General features: G+C 36.3%; 1 protein-coding gene across 1 annotated transcript; it reads left to right on the top strand.

Moving 5' to 3' along the window:
• The first annotated feature begins 3,323 nt into the window (after positions 1 to 3,323).
• LOC140137391 (uncharacterized) lies at positions 3,324 to 21,357 on the top strand. Its single transcript, XM_072159030.1, has 3 exons — positions 3,324 to 3,471; positions 15,278 to 15,689; positions 19,220 to 21,357. Exons 1-3 carry the CDS (start codon positions 3,324 to 3,326, stop codon positions 19,527 to 19,529), a joined length of 870 nt encoding a protein of 289 aa, XP_072015131.1. The 3' UTR covers positions 19,530 to 21,357.
• The last annotated feature ends 179 nt before the right edge of the window (positions 21,358 to 21,536 follow it).

The following is a 21,536-nucleotide window of genomic DNA, read 5'->3' as shown; positions in this document are numbered from 1 at the left end:
CACTTTTTGCGGCAATTTTGCGCAAAATTGGTGATTTTGCCCCCCCTGAAATTCACTTTACCTCCTCTTTCCACTGCCCCCTGAAAAAAATTCCTGGCGCCGCTACTGCAGAAACCGAGAAACAGGATTGAGATGAACAAGGGCAAATTTTGAAACGACACAATGTTATGTTTGATGTATCAAAACAAAGAATTGCGTGTTTGTAAATGACTTTCTGACTTATAAATGTTGCCCATGATAATGACTCCAGCAAAGTTTTAGATATTAAAGTTAAGTGGGGTGGGTGGGCGTGCACGATCTAATGACTTGTTATTATTCAGGTAAAAAGCCCCCTTGATACCTAATTCGTCGATCGACAATCCTTGGCATATGTGCGAAGCTGAGTAAAAGCGGTCGTTTATTCTGTCATCAGAGCGATTGCATACGTCTCAATGTGTTTGTTGTAACCGTGTATCGGCTCACAAATTATCGTGATTACGCGCCAACTATGTCAAAATGCCTTGCCGATGAAAATGGTTCGCTTTAATTACATCGTCAGTTTAGTGAGATGCGTGTCTGGATGTTTGGCTTGGTGTCAGATGGAATGAGGAGAAAGGACGAGATTTTCTGTCAAATGAAAAGAGATATTTAAAAGAAAACAAAGAGAAAGTTCCAAGAACTAGAATGGTAAACCACTTTTGAGAGGGTAAATGTTCCTGGTATAAGCATATAAAATCTGCCATGATGTCACTCACAGTCACGAATGACGGGATGATGAGGAAAGCCCCTGATGCCGATGCCGACGATGCATGCTGCCGATGCTGATTTCAATGATGCTGACGATGACGATGCTGACAATGATGATGATGAGGAGCAGGATGGCGATAATAATGATGATAACAATGATGCCTCTGCCAATATATGAAGTTGATGACGACGCTGTTGCCTATATGCCAGGGCTGTTGAAGCTGATGATGCCAAAGATAACGATGATGATGATGATAGTGATGATAAGGAGGAGGAGTCGGCGTCAGCACACAATGACGACGATGGCGAGGATAATGATGATGATGATGATCGGATGATGACCGTATGGTGCGTCTGCCGTCATCAAATACATGATGTCGATGACGACGCTGCTGCCAATATGCTAGTGCTGTTGAAGCTGATGCTAAAGATGATGATGAGGAGGAGGAGTTTGCACACGATGACGACAACGATGATGTTGATGATGATGATGATGACAACAATGACGATGATGTTGATGACGGTGGTGATGACGATGATGATGATGACGCTGACGACGACGATGATGATGATGATGACGACGATGACGATGATGATGATGATGATGACGACGACGATGACGATGATGATGGTGATGATGATGATGACGATGATGATGATGATGCTAATGATGATGATGATGATGATGACGACAATGACAATGATGATGACGACGGTGACGATTATGATACACTGGCTTTTACATATTGCTAGCTATAGTAGGTAGCACCCATGCATCATTCACAGGAATTCCATGACATCTATCCAAAGTGATAGATTTGTCAATTTGATATGCGCGCGCACCGCGACACCGCCCCTTCAGGGTGCGACTGAGTCAGTCTATATATCCAACTTGTGATCGCTAGTTTAAACGCCATGACAAATTTAATTAACCCTAGGAAGTTATTACATGGTCGTTTTCAATGGGGTGGTTCTGAAATTGGCCCACTGAACAGGCAAACGAGCTAGCTGACAGACAGGGAGGTTAAAAGGGCGCAATTTTGTACGATCCCGATGATAAATCATTGTAACTGAGGTGTTTTATAAACGTTTCTTATAGTAGTCTAGAATGTATAGATCTGAATTTAAATTGGGTGCCGCTAGAGACAAATGTTGAAGAAGACTGAAATATGGGTTCATATGCTGTCACTCATTGATGTCTACCCCAAAGAGAGAGAGAAAACTGCAAACTAAATAATACTTGGCACGGAATAGTATAGTATCAACAATTCAACATTGTTGCGTTGAAGCTCGCGTTCGTAGTGCGACTGAAATTAAGTGCTATACGTGCGTATTTGGAACTTAATTAGTGAGAGTGATAATTAATTAATTAAGTATCGAGAGAGCTCTATCAATTGCCGCATTTCATCGAAATTTGAACATGAGTGCATATTCTAAGTCAGTTGTGGATGGAAATTTCAACTGAAAACTTACCTTTCGATGTATTAAGCTATGATACTCTGCAAGTTCTTTAAAAGGACCTCGGACTTCAAGACTAGCTTCTTTGTGACAAAGAATAGCATTTAGCAAGATTTTTGATAGTGGACATGGTGGACACGTGGATATTTCAACGTTATCAGTCATTTCGTCGGTAAAAACCATCTCAGCAGATTTTAAAAAGAATATTGATTGCATGCTTTTGGAATTCGGAGTTTGGAATTTTTCGTTTCCAAAACTGGCTTATTGTGCCCATCCAAATAATTTTTGCCAAGTTTCGGCTGCTCCGAATTCAGTTTTAACAGAGTGCATCTACAAATTCAAAGTTAGCATCATTTCTTGCAGATCTTGAATCTCAAGTAGCAGCAGCAGCAAGCAGCCTAAGGGTGGGCTCTTCTCTTGACTTCATTTCGTCTGGGTAAAACGCTACACCGTTTCCGCATTCAACCTTAAGAGCGTTCTGCTTCGAAGTTACTACAACATTTATGAGGAGCGAATAGATTGGATGTCACTGTTATCATCATTAACAAATCTGACGCATGCATCAAAAAAAGAGGCGTTGTATCATAATAAGATGAAGTGACGCGCCGCGCAAGTCAATAGTTTGAAAATCGATGGTTTCCAATCCAAGGTGTGTGGAAGATGACCGCAGCGAAATGATCAGATGATCCACAATTTTTACAGCATATAGCGGACATCATAACGGCAACTAACTGACGGCTTTTCATCGTTTGCATGAAACCGATGATGTAACAAGTATCATGTTTAAGGACTATTTTTGTCGATTCCTGTCTGGGAGATGGTTTTGACCATACTTCTGCATATATTTTGAAAACAGTATTGATTTTTCATTGATAACATCATCGAAAATACTATAAAATGTGTTATTGGTGTAACAAAGATTCTGCTGTTGTTTATTATATCACTTCATGAGAATGTAATTCAGATATTACAGAAATTTGATGATCACCTATCTTCAAGCATCTCACAGATCGACTTGCAGAGTTACATACATTTTTAAAAGCAAGCATATGCTTTGAATTTTACACCTAATTTTTGTACATTTGAAAGAATTTTGTCTGGATTTATTTTGTCTCTATTCAAGACAAAAAGGGACAACAATGACACTACCAGGACAACGTAAGCGTTCGTTCTTTATACGGGACATTTTGTCCGATGTATATAGCGGCAGCAGTACTAAACAATCTGCGGAGAAATTACGGTACAGGGCAAGCGGTTTGGAGCCGTTTTTGCTGAGCCCTTTTAGCGGTAAGTATTGAGCATCATTGCTGCATTTTGTAAATGATGTATATATTTTGATGATTTGGGGGTAAAGTTGTATCAATTTTTTCCTGCTTTCAATAATTTTGGATTAATAAGCAGTAATTTCATTTTTGCAACCGACATTATAATCTTACAGACCTTTTTAACGACAGAGCAAACCATACAGATTAGAATTGCGTTTTTCATTATTTCACATTATGGTTTGGACTTTTGTATAACGTTTATTGAAACGAACCCCTAAAAACTATAATGAGAATTCATAACTCTATCAATCAATCACAAAATTTAAGAAAAAATGTTTGATTGGTTATTCTTATCCCCAAAATGACAATCTGAAGTAATCCACTTTTTTCTGTAAAAAAACGTTGAAAACTAACATTGACTAAGAAACATTCACAAAAGGTCCAATTTCATGAATTTGTTTTTTGGAAAAACGTTGACATCAGTCTTTTTTAAGGAAAAAAAACACAGAATGTCCTCTTTTAGCAGGACCTGTGATGATCTGAGGGTTTGTGCCCTATAATCATGCTAATCATGTCATAACATTATGGCTCTGCATGATGCGGTCACTAAATTCGCGATCAGATGGGCAGTCTCAGGACCAGTTGAGATCGGAGGGTTTGTGCACTACTCCCTATTCCAGTTAATACAGCACTATTTTTGTGGAATTAAAAAAAGTAGGCCAAATGGAACATTGCTAAATCCTAATCATTTAGTTAGATCTAACTGGCAATAAAAGTTGCAATTTGAGGGAAAATGGGTAATGTAATTTTGCATGCATGTTGTCTTAATTTTATTATTTATTTATTTATTTGGCTTCATACACTATTTACAATATCAAATAACAAAATTAGATAAAAGATGGATAAATATATTGCACAAAGTAAAAGAATAAAAGACATATATATATACATGTGAATAAAACGCACCACGGATCCAGCACATGTAGGAGAGATACCAGTGTAGAGGATTGGGATGAACAGGTGCATATCACCTCTAAGACCATCCCACCTCAAGATCAAAAATTTAATTAAGACACCCTACAAAAAACAACAACCACGTTATCCTTCTTAAACTTTGTGTTCTCACAAAATGCTAAGACTTATGCACACAAGTCTAAGCATTCGCCAAATATTGGGTATAAGCTTAGAGATAGCTCATAATTTCAATAATTAAGTTATTTTTGATAATTGGTTATGAAATACAATAGAAAATGTGTTTTCCAAAAGCTTGCCTTGTAATTAAAAAAAAATGAAAATGGTTCATGAAACGCGAACATTTTTAAAAGCCCCAAGAAGGATAACGTGGTTGTTGTTTGTTTGTTTATTTGTTGTTGTTGGTGGTGGGTTTTTTTTTGGGGGGGGGGGCTCGACTTGATATGACACGATTAGGTTTAAACAAACTCAATTTTTTCTTTTGTTGACATTAAAAGTCATTTGTTTCAAGTTAGAAATACTTAAATCCTATGAGGCACTTGTTGCAACTCAAACAAAATGATTAAGCCAACTTACACTCTTTTGAATTGGTCAAATTTGTCCACTTCCCCGCAAAATTCAGCTTAATTAATTAACTTTTATTTTTGTAATCAGCGCAAAAAAGTATTTATAATTATAATTATGGAAACCACTCTTTGATGAAGTTTGCTACATTTGTTTGCTCATGTTGTTATTGTGTGAATTTAAAATTTCAAGTAAATAATTCAGTTGTAATAACCAACCAAATGATCTTGAGTTGGCAGGCAGCGGGTTACCTCCTCATGAGAACTACCTGCCGATTGGCCAAAATAATATTGTGTCCAATTTTGAACCAATCAAGGAGGGTGTTTTATAAGATCATCCGCAAATGCAAGTTTGACCATAAATAGTTTAAAACCTAGTCATACGAGGGGTATCAAAAGTTTTAGAAATCGCCCAGAAGTGAAAGAGCTATATCAATGAAATTTTGTCAGTGCAATCACTGGTCCTTATGTACACTATGGTGCAAAAATGGTCTCATAAGTATGTTTATTTTTTTTACAAGTGGCGCTAAATGCCAATAACCTGCTGTCCCAGTTACTGCGCATAAACTGCAAGATTGAGAAAATTGAGGCAAGCAGCGTTATTAAGATCCTACTTTTGAAGGGTTGCAGTGCCTAGAAAATCGATGATGAAATGAAAGTTATCTTCGGTGGTGATTGTGATATGTCACTGTTGCTATTTGGAAACGGAATTTTTATTTCATCACAGATTTTTTGGGCACTGTAACCCTTAAAATGGAATTTAATCACGGCTGCATGCCTCAATTTTTTCCATTTTGCTGGTTATGCGGTTACATAGGCAGGTACTGACATCTAGCGCCTGTAAAAATAAATAAACATACTTATGAGACCATTTTTGCACCATAGTGTACATAAGAACCAGTAATTGCACTGACAAAATCTCATTGATATAGCTCTTTCACTTCTGTGCGATTTCTAAAACTTTTTGATACCCCCTCGTATTTGGCAATTGAAATGAGCATTTCAAGTTATCAACCAATCAGAAATGCTGTTAGATGTCCAGCGGGATGTCCAGTAGTGTCCAGTGGGTTAATTACGTAAACCCAACAAATAGGCCTAATTTGTAGAAAAAAGCAGAAACAGTGAGTGTACCATTTTAAGTTTTGTTTCTTTTAAACAAATTCATCTTGACGACCGTGCATTGTCTTCAAGTGTTGTTCTCCTAACAAAGCTAAGCTTATCCAAGAAGTAAGTTCATTAAAATCCAAGTATCAGTCTATTGGATCTGAAAAAGAACCTTTTATACATTTGAAATATAAATTTCGTAAACAAAACAAAATCCTTCTCATGCACTTTCCTTTCGAATTTCGGTCGTATACATCCGCGATTTCGTATTGTTTAACTTTTTAATTTAATTTATATCCACTTAATTCATTGATCATACCACATTTCAATATTTCTTTTACTTCTGTGTCATGACTTACCGTAAATTTTAAGAGACATGACTTATATCATTCTTAGATAATGATTCGCCATTATAGTTTTCATTTTTAAATTTAACATCTTGAAAACTTTAACTAAAACAAAGGGTCAAGAAAAGAACTTCTTGTTCGTACAATGCATAAAAGAAGATTATTTTCTGCACTCTTTTAGGAGTGCATAAAATAATCTTCTTTTATGCATTGTTAAAAAACCTGTCAAATTTGGCTAGCTAGAAAAACTATTATCAGAGAGGACATAACATTAATTTTTCTTCAAAATGACTCGGATATTTTTGGCAAAATGACTAAAAACTCGTCAAATTTGACTAGTTTAAAATGACAGGTCTCTTTTTCGCCAAATGTTGTATATTATTTTTTAGGTGTATAAGTTTCCAGACAAGCAGCACAGTCACACCAAATCCAATATCAATATCCATAGTACAGGGATAAAGATTGACAATTATTGTTTTCAATCCAAAGATGGCGTATAGGGGGAAATTCTCAAAAAAAAAAAACAAAAAAAAAAAAACTGATACCAATATAGATTTTGAATGTTTTTCCTTCTTTGATATAAATGGTTAGTTATTTTTAAAACTAATATCAGAGTTATCAACGCTGCATTTTGTAGCATTTTTCAAAACAAAGCAAATGACGCTATGTAAACAAAAATCATATGGGCCAATTTTACGTTATTTAAAATTTAAAACCCATTCCTTTTAAAAACCTTTAAATGATCAGAATAGTTAACCAAAACTCAATGAGCATGATGGGTGTATTGGACCATTATTGTAATTTGTATAATACGTTATCCATGATGGGTCATACTGTTAGAATTCACGAAACTTATCATTCCTCTCATCTTTTGATGCTAACCAAACCGAAATGGTTGTCAGTAATTTACATGTGTAAAACTAAACTGATCGGCAAAATTCAAAACAGGTTTTTGTTAATACAAAGTTAATTTTTTCCGGTCACCAACCATAAACTTTCGCGAGGGTTCCGAACCATTAAAAACGGTATAGTAAGTTGAGTTTCTGTCATGTCTGATGGCGCACCTGCATTTGCGGAAAGAATAATTCATTTCTGCCCGGATGTTCGTTTTCGACAACTTTTGTACAGATGTTCTTTAAAATCTCTTTTTGTTATGATTTTTAATTTGGGAAACAAGATTGGGCGCTTTTATTATACAACTGGTTCTGAACACTTAAACTTCTACCATTTCAGACCTGCCACAGCTTCGACCAATTCCCGGCAAACATTTTCGACATCATTCGCAAAAGGTTATAAAAAGTTAATAACGTTTAAAAGTCGGCCAATATAAAGGATATAAAACGTTTTCATAACATTCAAAAACGTTTTTTGATAACCTCCTGAAAATATTTTAATATAATGTTACTTAAGGGTATACGATGTATTCTTGGTCGAAGCAGCAAACAACATGTAGTTCACAGCAGCATCTTGCGAATCATGGTAGTGAGCTTTAGCAAACATTACATTGCTCAATTCATAGCGAGCGTGTAGAAGAATTCAAATATCACAGATACTTTTGTAGGTCGTGTGGTTCTTGAGTTATGTTGTAAAGAGGGCTGAAACAACAACACTTTTGTAAAACGTACATAACTCATTAACAACAATAAATTAAGCAAGTTTTCAAAGTATATGATTTGTATATGAACATTTGCAAAACACCAAAGTGTTATTTTTCAATAATATATTGATTCAGATAATAAAAACCGATATTTTTTGGCTGCTTCGACCAACAATACCTCGTATACCCTTAAGTGTTGCAGTGTATTTTCATACAAAACTTTTTTTAACGTTTTAATGACCTTTATGTAACCCGGCGTTCAATGTTATTAAAACTTTATTACCTAAACCAAAAGCCAAAATATAACTTGCTTAAAACGTTTAATGTGTTTGCTGTTTTCTATAACCACTAGTGCACCTGCAGCTGTGAGAGCCCTGATGCTGTGAGAGCACTCATTATGATAGCGATACTGTTTGACCCCAGATGACCTATCATGCTCCCCTCAATAGGGCAAAGTTTAAATTTAGCCCCTACATGACCTTTGACCTCAATTTTGTTTTGCGCATATATTCCCCTTGTATCAAGGATTCCACCCACCAAGTTTGAGCCCGATAGGACAAAGTTTGAAATCCATGACCTTTGACCTTTGACCTCGGATGACCTCCATATTATGTTTTTCATGCTACCCTCATACAAAGGTTTCGACCCACCAAGTTTGAGCCCGATCGGACAAAGTTTGAAATTTGACCCCTCCGTAATGACCTTTGACCTTGGTTGACCTCGATTGTATTTCGGGCATGTAATCCCCTCGTATCAAGGATCCCACCCACCAAGTTTGAGCCCGATCGGGCAAAGTTTGAAATTTGACCCCTCCGTAATGACCTTTGACCTCGGTTGACCTCGATTTTATTTCGCGCATTATATTCCCCTTGTATCAAGGATTCCACCCACCAAATTTGGGCCCGATCGGACAAAGTTTGAAATTTTGACCTTTGACCTTGACCTCCGATGACCTTTCTTGACCTCCGATGACCTTTAAAACTACCCAGTAAACAGCGCACGCCCAATACCCATCTATGTCTGAAATATCGGATCGATGCGTCGAAGCGCGGCGAAACGCATAGCCGGACAGACAGACAGACAGACAGACAGACACACAGAGCTCATTATTTTATTAGTATAGATATCATAACAAAAGTTATACCAAATTTAAAACTGGGAATTAAGGTTTTCTTCAGGTCACTCAGCAAAAAGCATGCAGAAAAGTAATTTTCTAAAATCATTGCATAAATAAGAACATTATTTGTTGTTGGTGGTATAGGCTTTCTGGAATCAGCATGTTTGGGACCATTTTGCGATTAAAAAACTTGTGTTATTGAGTTATAGTTTATCCATCTATGCAGGAAAGTTGGGTCTATACGGGGGGGGGGGGCACATAAAAAATTTGGTGGGTATGATCCCCCGGAATTTTGAGGTGGTGGGTCTTTGGGAGCTGACGGCGCAGTACCGGTAAAAGGGGGTCTTTTGGAGCTGCGAGCTGTGAACGAGTAAAATGGGGGCTTTTGGAGCCGCGAACAGTCAAAATCAAGGATCTTTCTTGGCTTTTTGATTGAAATCGCCTGAAAATACAGAAATATGAGGAATGAACAATTTTTGGATCTTTCGGGGCTCTATTTTGGTCTTTCGGAGCTGCGAAATCCAAAAAGGGGGTCTTTCCGGGGGAGCATATCCCGTATGGTCATTTGTGTTGAGTGCCCCTCCGGGTCTATATTTCCCTTAACAATTCTGTTGGTATTATGCACTTTGAATTCGTATACCATTCATTGAATAGAATATCACTACTCATTTATTTCTAATCCCGTATGCATTCGTTTTGATGAGATATAACTGTTCATTTTGATTAGGTTTATCATCACTTTGAACCGACGATCTATATCAAAATGAATAGTTTCCGTTTTATTTTAACAAGTATTCAAATTGACAAGATCTCCAACTCATTATTTGACAAGATTACCCATTTCATTTTGACAAGATTCTGTTAAGTCACCCTCTGACAAGAAAAACTACTCAAATTTTTTTTTTTTTTTTTTAGTCATTTTCGATAAGAATCTTTTCATTTTTGACAAGAACATATTCTTTTTTAAATGACAAGGCAATCTTATCAAATTTGATGAGTTTTGATGAGTCATTTTGAAGAGAATGTCAGATTCATTTTGAAGTGAAATCTGTTCATTTTGAAGAGAAATCTGTTATATCCCCATCCGAATAGCTTCCCTTGTCATTGGTGAAGTTTCTATTAAAAAATGAGTAGATCGTTTAACACCTTTCCTAGGCTAAAAATCGAACAAACATGTTATTGTTTTCGGTTTTTATTTGATTTTTTAGGCTATTATGAAAAGAATTCTCATGTTATCTAAATATCATGCAGTTTTAACTCAATCACTTAGGCCTAAAATACCTGTAAGATTTTAAAAAAATGCAAAATATATTATTCAACATAAAAAAGCAACATAAAACAGAACACCGTGATGAAATTAACAGAACTGGTAAAAAGGGATTATTTGTAGGGTGCCCAAAAATGAGGAAGTTTTTAGGAAATTCTCACAACTATGGTTGTTTGAGCATGTAGAAAATTATATATGCATATGTTTAATTTTTGCCATGGAAATGGAGCTTTATGCAATTTGTTCTCTCTAATATTTAGCAAAATCAAAATCATTGTACGATCAAGGTTATGGTATATAAAATCATCCCGAGTTCATGTTTTCGATGTCAAAACAAGTGCAAGTATCTGATTTTAAAATATTTTAAGGGATCGAATAGCAACGTTTGCAAAGTATTTTTAATGGACCAGACACACCAAATTGCACTGCATTCTGAATACGAGAAATGTCCTGATGATATCAAATGAATGAATTTGTGAAATTCACGATATAATACAAATTTTATGGCAAATTATTAAAATTTGTAACAGTCCTCGAAGTAAACTTTATAAATCTAATGATATGCACTTAAAGCGTATGTAGCTGGGAGGAAAAGCCGACAATCATTTGAAAATGTTGACCTTTCTTATAGAAGATATATACATTTCCCCAAAAAGACCTACAATATTTAGGTGGGTTTTTTTTGGGGGGGGGGGGTGATATCGTATATTATTCAGAATGCAATGCAATTTGGTGTGTCTGATGTGCTGCAGGTCCAACAAAAAACCAAAAATACTGTGCAAACGTTGCTATCCGATTCCTTAAAGAGCTTTAAAGGTGAGTGGTCAAATTTTTTCACATTGTGTTTTCTATCTTACATTGAGGCCTACAATTAAAATAATCTATTTCCAAATTTTGAGTTGTATTGCTCCAGCGATTTTTATATATAAGAGAAGCAAAAACGTCACTTGGGGTGTATAACAATGCCATAATGGTGGTGTTACCACTTTTTTGTTCATGTTCATTCAGACCATGTAACCTAAAAATATAACTCGTCCGTTAAACTTCACGGGGGTTTTAAAATAAAAAACATAATTATGTACGGTACTTTCTTCTGATACCAAAATCTCAGTTTTAACAAAGAAAAATTAAGGTGTCGATCTGGCCAGACTCCTTTAAATTAAGACAACAAAGCAACTAATAGATTAACCCTTTTTGACAGAACTGGGATTTTATTGTATTTATTACCACTACTCAAACATTAGTTTCCATATATCATAAATGCATGGGTGCTAATACGCAGTCAACACGTTCGAACACGACGCCGCCATCTGACCCATGAAAACGAGGGGTAAAAGACTACGAAACGACGTTTCGTTTCGGTCTAGTATATCTGGAAATTTTTCGTTTAAAAAGGAAATTTTACAACCTTTATTAGGCGTTTCATTTGTGTCATTCGTCATGGGAACTACTGGGAATTTATGATATTGCAGAATAATAATCACATTGTTTAATTTAGGAAAGTAATTTATTTTGATATTTTCATCAAAACATCGAAATAATGATTTGTGGTAGTTCATGATGTTATAATAATATTAGGTGCTTGTACTTTTAATATAACATCAACTGCCCACTTTCTTTCCCCATTGGAGATTCCACACTTGTATGATTTGTTAAAAGGGTAGATTAAAAGCATTTAACTTTTTTAATCGTGCATGATACGTATTTGAATTGTGCATATATAGCCATACAGGGTGTCACAAACGTGTACCTAAGTTTTAACATTTTTTCTACCTGTTTGGTCACATTTTTTTGTGTTTCTGACCAAATTTACATTATATTTTGTCATTTAAACCTAAAAAGTGCCAATTTTTGCTCGCTTCGCACGAATTTATTCACTTTCTGTACCATATTTCACCAGTTTAGCTTCAATATGGCAAAGATTTTCACGCGCTTGCGCGCATTTGTAACATTAACTGATTTTGTCGCCAAAAGGTGCCCCCTTAAAATTTGTCTTGCCACCCCCCCTCTGAAAAAGTGCATCTTCATCCAATTTTTAAATTACAGTATTTTCTTTCGTACTTTGATAAAGTACTTTTGTATGAAACGTATAATTTTGTGTCAATTAAAACATCGTAAAACAACACCAATTTGTTCAATTACTTTTCACTTTTACCATGCGATGTTACGTGGGAATCTTAACTTTTTTCTGCATCATCTTCATCGTCACCATCATCATCATCATCATCACCACCACCATTATGCATCGTCATCGCAGTCTTACTCTGCATGATCATATTCATATCATTGTTAAATATCATCATCTTCGTCCGATCACATCCTCCCTTCTGATGGCGTCTTCATCACCATCACCACCATCGTCCTCATCCTCACCCTCCTCGTCCCCATCCTCTCCAATACTCTTGTAGAACATGTAGAACAATCCACGAACTTGCATGCGATTAACAGAGTTACATGTTGCACTTCCTACAAATCTAACTTCACCATGTTCATTGTCGCATCATTGATCAATTTGATTTATTTTAAAAGAAACAAAAGTTGATTAACACGATTAAAAAAGAACGTTTCAAAATGTTAGTCTTAAGCACGTAAAACATCAATCATAAACGTATATAAAACGTCTCAATTAAAGTAATTATATCTCTCTATATAAAACACTGTTTAACCAATAAGACTTTAACAATCATCTATCCGGCTTTTAACAAGATAAGCGTTGCAAGAACAAACACAATCACTTTTAAAATATCAAGCAGTTATTTTAATCTCATAAATGCTTGTAAATTGGCGGTACCAATCCGCCATCAATTCGCGTCCACACAACGTGATTTGTTTCATCCGCTAACTAATAGCCGTAGTCACATGCTTGTTTAGCGCTGTTAATTGCGTTTGTTTTAGCGGACTATGCCTCGATTAAGCACGTATTGAAACGTTAAGTAGAATTGCCGTTGTCAACGTGCTGAAACATTGGATGTGAGTGGTGTTACTTTGCTCTGCGTGCTAAAGCCATCTAGGCTTCAACGTAAAAAGTCCAAAATATCAAGAGTTATCTTAAGAACCACTGAACCAAAACTAGGCTTGTTTGTACTCATTTTAATGCATTTTTCATGCTGATTTCAAATATGGTCATGAAAATGTACAATTCTGACATTTTTGAATTTTTTATATTTTTTTAAAAACTTGTCGTCTGCAGTCAGCGTGGAGAGAGTTACAACGACCTCATTTAGAGTTTAGTTGACGTTAATTTATTAAATCTTGCATACATTGTGATGGCTTATATTCATCATGTTACACATCTTGGACAGACTAAATTGAAGAGTAAATTTCTCCTCTGACGCATTTACCCATAATTCATTTTAGGGTCATTTTTTATACATTAAAAAAATAATTGATCGTCTTTGAAACCGCACTTCTATTTACGTAAACTATAGCGATTACACTGCAAAAACAGTGTTTAACATGCAGAGTAAACATAATTCTGAACACATTCTTGACTTTATAACTTAACGTGTTTTAACACGTAGGCCTATTGTTTAAAAATACTAAACATTATTGAGCATTAAGGGGGTACTAAATTATAGCGCATTGGGGACAAGTAAGATATGTATATTATAGGGGCAAGGACTACAACTACTGCACTGGAAATTTTATTTCAGCACAGGCAACAGTTGTGGAGTTACCGTCAAAAATGAGGGAAAACCAATATTTGATCAATAAATCAATAACTACTTGCTTTGAGTTGCTGAATTTTCAGTACAGTAGTTGTAGTCATTGCCCCTATAATATGCATATCTTACTTGTCACCAATGTGCAGTATAATTTTTGAGAAAAATGCAAAAATATGCACAAAATTGGCCAGGGGTGTAGTACCCCCTTAAGCCATTTGATACGTAACAGCTCTATAACGTTTGCAAAGTGAAGGCAAGAATTGTGTTCAATGGCTAAACAGTTTTTGGAGTGTGGCTTTTGCAACACACGACATAACGTAATCAGTAACCAAAAAAGTTCTTTAGCCAAGATAATGGTTCTTTGTAGATTTTTAAGTTTGAAGAACCTTTAAATAGAACAAAAAAGGTTCTTCATCCAAGAAAATGATTTTTAAGGACCAAAAAGGATTAACACTCCTTTTCACTTTTCTTAACTTTGTAATGAGTCCCTGAATTACATTGAATTGGAAAGTTCATAAGCTTATTCAAATCTTTAAGGTTCTTGATAGGACTTAAACATTGCTTGGGGTGTTGTATACGGGACAAAAAGGTTCTAATTTGCACCCTATTTCTGAGAGTGTATATCATCATAAGTTAATGTTAATAACAGAAAGTAATCTTTCCTGCCTTCGGATATCCTTGCAAAAGCACATGATATACGAAGTACTAGTGTTGAGAGCTACGACGAGGTTTTTCGTCTCAGGTTGAGAGATAATTTAAATGATGATGTTTTAATAAACGTTCACATAAACACTCACCCCACCTACATACGGCATAAACACATAGTAGGACCTAGTTCGAGTTCTGCATTTTTATTTAGAATCAGGACTGATGTAAACTTTCCTTGCGACGGACCGCCTTGGAATACGATTCTCATTGACCGAATGTTGCGTCACTGTACTCGAATGCAAAGACCCACACGCACGGGATACTTAAGTTTGGTTCGAGCGGACGGCTGAAAGTGGACCAATATTTATAAATTTTGTTATATTATATATTGTTATAATATTTATAAAATTTAACACAATTTCACGAAATTTCATCCCCGCATATAGTCATTTATGGTAGGACCCCCCCCGGCACTCGGGCCACTGTACAGATGCAAATGATAAGGCAAATGTTGCTAATAATATATTTTGTTTTATGTTTTTACACAGGAGCAACAGCCGTTTCCCGAATCGCCACTCAACTCAAAATCTTCCGCCCAACAATAGTAACTTATACACCGGATCCAACATCACCAAACTCAGTGACATCAATCTTAAACCACCCTCACCATCACCAGCGCTCTACCCACCATCACCAATCCCGGGAGAATACATCGTTCAACCAGCAACACCACCCGGCCCTAGACTCGTCTGCCCGTACAGAAGCCCCTCTCCCAGCTACCCTCCCCATCAAACCACGCAGACCTCGTCGACGCAGGACTACGTTCACCCAGGCGCAGTTGTCCGTTTTAGAGCGTAAATTTCGCTGTCAGAAGTATTTGAGTGTGGCGGAAAGAGGGTTGCTGGCGGAAAGATTGAACCTCAACGAAACGCAAGTGAAAACTTGGTATCAGAATAGAAGGTAAAATCACAGTCGTATAACCAGCCCCTCCCCCAAAAAATGACATGTCATTTATTGACATTTATCGTTGCAAAAAACGCAGAGTTTAGGCTGCGTGTCGCAACGCAACGGTAAAACCGAGAGGGGTACTCAACTTTAGAAGTGACGACGGTATGTGCCTGTCAATGGGCCCCCTTTTTTGAAGTCGAATATACCCAACGACCCCCTTTTTTTTAAAGTCAGGACCCCCTTTTCTAGAACTGTATCATCAAAATGGCATAAATGTGGAAACTTTCAGATTCTTTATTTCAGCAAATTTGTATCGTAAATTTGGAACAGAAATAGAATTTTCTCTATTTTTTCCTCAAATTTTCGGATATCGGATCGGTAAAAAACGTTGTTGTAAAAAGGGGTCATTGGGTACAAACAAAATGAAGAAGGGGTTATTGGGTATAATATTTTGAAAAAGGGGGTCATTGGGTATGAAATTCCAGTCTTAAATTTTTTTGAAAAATCTAAAATTTAAAAAAAAATCTGACCGGGGGGCGATAACCTTAACATTAATTTTATTCGGCCTGACACAGATTGGACAAATCCGTTCTCATTTTCCCTGAACTATCTAGTTGTAGGAAGCCGAGTTTTTATGATAACGTTTCTGCCGGAAGCCTGTCCAGTTCTTGATTAACGGATTTGGCGATTCTAGCATCCTTATTTGGTATAATCATGGACTTATTAAGGGGGTACTACACCCCTCGATAAATTTGTGCCCATTTTGCATTTTCTCAAAAACTAATAACACAGTGGTAACAAAAGTTATGTATATAGGGCAAGGAATCCAGTTACTACACTGGAATTTTAGTGACCCAAGACAAGCGGTTTGTTATTTATGATAAGAAATAAGGTACCGCTAGGATGTACCTCATTTCCTATCATATATACTGAACCGCTTGTCTTGATTCACTGAAATTTCAGTGCAGTAATTGGATTCCTTGCCCCAGTAATATACATAACTTTTGTAACCAGCGTGTTATTACTTTTTGAGAAAAATACAAAAGTAGTGACACAATTACCACACGGGTGTAGTACCCCCTTAATAATGGTTCAATAGATACATGTTGTATCAAAATGATTGCGTTTCCAGTGATTATGGACATTCCCAGCAAACACAAAAACGTTTTAAAAACGTTTTAAATAACTTATATTTTGGCTTTTGGTTTAGGTAAAAACGTTTTAATAACATGAAAATGTCGGGTTATATAAAGGTCATGATAACGTGTATGAAAACACACTACAACAATATTTTTAAATGTTTTCAAAAAATGTTATTGTAAATTATTTTTGCAAACATCTTTGCCAAATATTGTGTCAATACTTAAATAACATTATGTTTAAAATATTTGAACCCAGCAAACACAGAAATGTTCTTAAATTTTTTTTTTCAAAACCTTTTAATAACATTTAAATTTCGGGTTATATAAAGGTCATGAAAACGTTTTTAAAAACGTTATTGAAAATATTTTGGGCAAACATTTTTCGCAAAATATTTTTTCAACTAAAATAACATTCTGTTTAGAATGTTTTGTATCAAGTTTTCAAGAATGTTTTTGGAATGTTATTAAAACGTTTTTATACCCTTTATATAACCAAACATTTTTGTTTGCTGAGCAGTAGATTATCAAAAAATGTTTTTTTAAGGTTATGAAAACGTTTTATACTCTTTTATACCCTTTATATAACCCGACATTTAAACGTTTTCTGACAACCTTTTATAACCTTTTGCGAATGTCGAAAACGTTTTGTGTTTGCTGGGTTACTGCCACATCAAAATACAAAATAGAATCTGCATAATTTGTTGCTTAATGTCATAAACAGTCATACCCAGAGATGCCAGTCAGTTTCACTCAAAAAACCTGAAAAGCGCGTGAATGCAGGCCAAAAAGCCCCAAAACAGGCTGAAAATAAATAAAAACGCGGGAATTTGAACTCGCAAAAACCTGAATTCAGGTTAAAACCTGAAAACTGGCATCTCTGCATACCGCAGATTATGGCCATTTCAAGAGAACATCATGTTGCATTTGGAAAATGTATGCTTTTTAATATTAAAGCATCAAAACTGATTGGTACCAATCACTTTGATACAGCTTGTATCTACGATAAAAAAAAAGCTTATTCCAAAATTTGAGTTGATTTGGACAATACATTTGCAGGGCTGTAATATTAAGTCACCAAATATTTGCCCAAGTCAATTAAGTCATTTGTTAAAGTCAAGTCACTGTTCTTTTACATCTTCGCTTCAGTGGCGTAGATTTCTTTTTGACATGGGGGGGGGGGGGGGGATAGGGTTGGAAAAAAATCTTGAAGTATGGTGAATCCACCACCTTGGGCGACAGAATAAGTTTATGTTACAAATGCGCGCGAAGCCTGCGAAAAATTTTGCTATTTTGAAGCTAAACTGATGAAATATGGTACAAAAATGGGAATAATTTGCACTTTTGGGGCGAAAGTGGGTAAATATGAGATTAATTTGATCAGAAACCTATATATTCAGGCGTCAACATTGGGGGATGATTGTATGGAGCATCCCCCTGGAAAAATATTGGGGGGGGGGGGGGGGCGGGAAATCCCCCATCCCCCGGGATCTACGCCTATGCTTCGCTTTGAATTTTCATATGAGGTGTCCCTTAAGGGCTGGGGTATGAACGTTTGGACAGTATTTATTTTGGGACATTAGAGCACATCAGACATATCGAATTGCATTCTGAATACGAAGAATATCATTCTGATATCAAATAATTTTGGTTTTTGAAATTCGCAATTTAATACACATTTTATGGCAAATCATTAAAAATTGATATTTTTGATATTTAACAGTACTCGAAGTAAACTTTATAAATCTGATGATTTATACTTAACGTGTATGTAGGTGGGATGAAATGCCGACGATCAATTGAAAATTTTGACCTTTCGTATTGAAGATATGGATTTTTTTCCCAAAACACCAAAAAAATTAGGTCTTTTTGGGAAAAAATCTATATCTTCAATATGAAAGGTCAAAATTTTCAATTGACCGTCGGCTTTTCCTCCCTGCTACATACACTTTAAGAATATATCATTAGATTTATATAATTTACTTCGAGGACTGTTATATATCAAAAATTTGAAAAATATCAAATTTTTATAATTTGTCATAAAATTTGTATTATATTGTGATTTTCAAAAATGAAAATTATTTGATATCAGAAAGACATGCTTCGTATTCAGAATGCAATTCGATAGGTCTGAGGTGCTCTCATGTCCCACAAAAAATACTGTCGAAACGCAATAAACGCTCATTTTAGATCCCTTAAACGGGGACATTCAAACTTTTTGATCTAAACATCATTTTTGACTCTAAATCCGAACGGATTGTAAACTAAAATAGGACAGTTACGCGGGTCTTCAAAATCTTAGAACGAACGAATTGTTCTGTAACATACTTTAACTTAGTTAAAGGCCCGGTTATAGGTTAACCATTTACTAGTTCTTTTACATACAACTTGTTTTGTACACAGAACCAAATGGAAGCGATCAACCGACCCATCAGATAGAATGGAACAATTACGCCATCATTGGTGCGATGAAGACGGTTGTCCAGGGAGGCTGCGCAGACACGTGGACCCTGTCGCCGTCGCCGCGGCCGTTGGCGAGAATATGGAGTCTGAATTTACAACCGAATTAAGGGGAGCATCGCCATGTTTAGAGGACAAAGTTCGTGTCATTGCTTTTGCCAAAGTAGAAGCTATGGGTGATCATGATGATGATGATAGTTTTTCAGACGACGAGGTTGATGATAAATGTCATGTTATGGATTCGGTGGACTAAATTTTCAGCACGTGGAAAATATGTGTAGGCCTACATGTACAATATTTTCTGTATTCTAATTATAGAGGTTATCCACTTCACTCATGTGTGACTTCTAACAAAAGGCGCTGGTTCCCGTAGTATTCCTCATTTAAACCAATTCAATGTACGACCTCTGAGTTACCTGCATGACTTTGGCGGGCTATTTTGAAACAGTGATGGTTGCACATGCAGGGACTTCTTTTGAAAGTCCTAAACAAGGTATAGCATTCGTTGGTAGGATGTACAGCTTAAAAACACGGATAACCTCTATTATATACACAATTGAAGACCCTAGATTAAACAGGACGTTACGGTTATAAAGTCATGAATTACGAGTTCCTGCCACATCTCAGCTACAAGGGGCATCTCATTCTCTACACCCTTTGCCACAGCTATAAGGGGCATCTCTACCTTTGCCACATCTCAGCTACAAGGGGCATCTCTACCTTTGCCACATCTCAGCCACAAGGGGTATCTCTACACACCCTTTGCCACATCTCAGCCACAAGGGGTATATCTACACCCTTTGTGACAGAGGGTGTAGAGAACCCCTTGTAGTTGAAACTGGCAGTGTTATAGTGAAATAATGTCATAGAGTATGTGTAAAAGACACTGAGAGGTACAAACTGAGGGTACATGTGCCCGGGACATGTCCAAACACATGGACATAACCACCTTTTGCATTGAAACCACATGGACATAACCACCTTCTTGCATTGAAACTTATATCTTACATAAACATTGATAAAGATGGTATTGGTATTATCAAATACAATGTGTTGAACATAAAACCCTTTTTATTTATTATTTACGTAAATGTTTCCCTAACGGCGCTATGGGCTCCATTGACGTAACTTGAACTAAAAGTGCCCTCCCATAAAAATCCCACCAGCAAATAAGGGCACGGACCCTTAGTTCTTGTTGGGATTTTTAGAGGAGGGAGCTCTCTCTTTGTACATTTACCCCTTGAAGGCAAAGGAGCCCAGGTGCGCCATTTGGCGAACGTTTACGGTAGTCTTATCTATCTCGAGTCACCGGCACTAGCTTTGAATTCAGCATGTGCTGCGTTGGCTTAGTGTAGTTTCTTGCATGTACATATGCTTCATGTTGATCGCGCACGTAGAAGTATGTACAGTGTACATGCACCAAGTAACGCTAACCTAACGCAGAACACGCTGAACTTCAAAGCTAGTGCCGGTGACTCGAGGTAGATATACAGACAAAAGCAATATCTTAATAACAACTAAATATAAATGTAATTAATACTAGGCAGAGAATTTTGTTTGGCATATTTTGAAACCTCCTTTGGCACGATGTGACTTTGTCCCAAACTTCTAGTTCTACCGATTTGAATGAAAAAAAAGAGCATATCAAAAGTGATAATTTACATACACATTTCTCTGGGCACAGTGAGTGACTGTTGATCTGTCACGGTATAATGATCCCTTTACAAAAGGCCAGCGGGAACCGCAGTGAAGGAGTAAATATCCACATTGATGTCACTTTTGAAAGACGTTTTTTCACACAAATTGGTATAACTGGAATAAAATTGCATCCCCTCATATGTGTACATCCATATCAAAATTCAAAACGATGCACTTGTCGGCTACTACATGTGTCTGTTTTCACATAATAGCATAAGGAATAAATAGAAGACTAATCTCAAGTGGATGTCATTTCAAATCATCCCCCAAGTCACATGGTTATAAGGAATGTTCTCTATTCCTAAACCATGTGACTTAGGGATGATTTGAAGTGACCTCCACTTGAGATGAGTCTGGTATTTATTCCTAGCTATAATGTAAAAAGAGACACATGTAGCAGCCGACATCGTTTTGATATGGATGTACACATATAAGGTATCAAAATATGCAGAACAAAATTCTCCATCTATTCTTTTTGGCAAGTTGGGTTTAGCGTCTGTAAGATATTGCTTTGTTTTAAGTGTACGCATATTTTGTGTGCACAATATACAGAAAACTGTAC

The sequence above is a fragment of the Amphiura filiformis genome, chromosome 17 (assembly GCF_039555335.1).
Source record: "Amphiura filiformis chromosome 17, Afil_fr2py, whole genome shotgun sequence".
Lineage (NCBI taxonomy): Eukaryota > Metazoa > Echinodermata > Ophiuroidea > Amphilepidida > Amphiuridae > Amphiura > Amphiura filiformis.
This window is presented reverse-complemented; position numbering and strand designations above follow the sequence as displayed.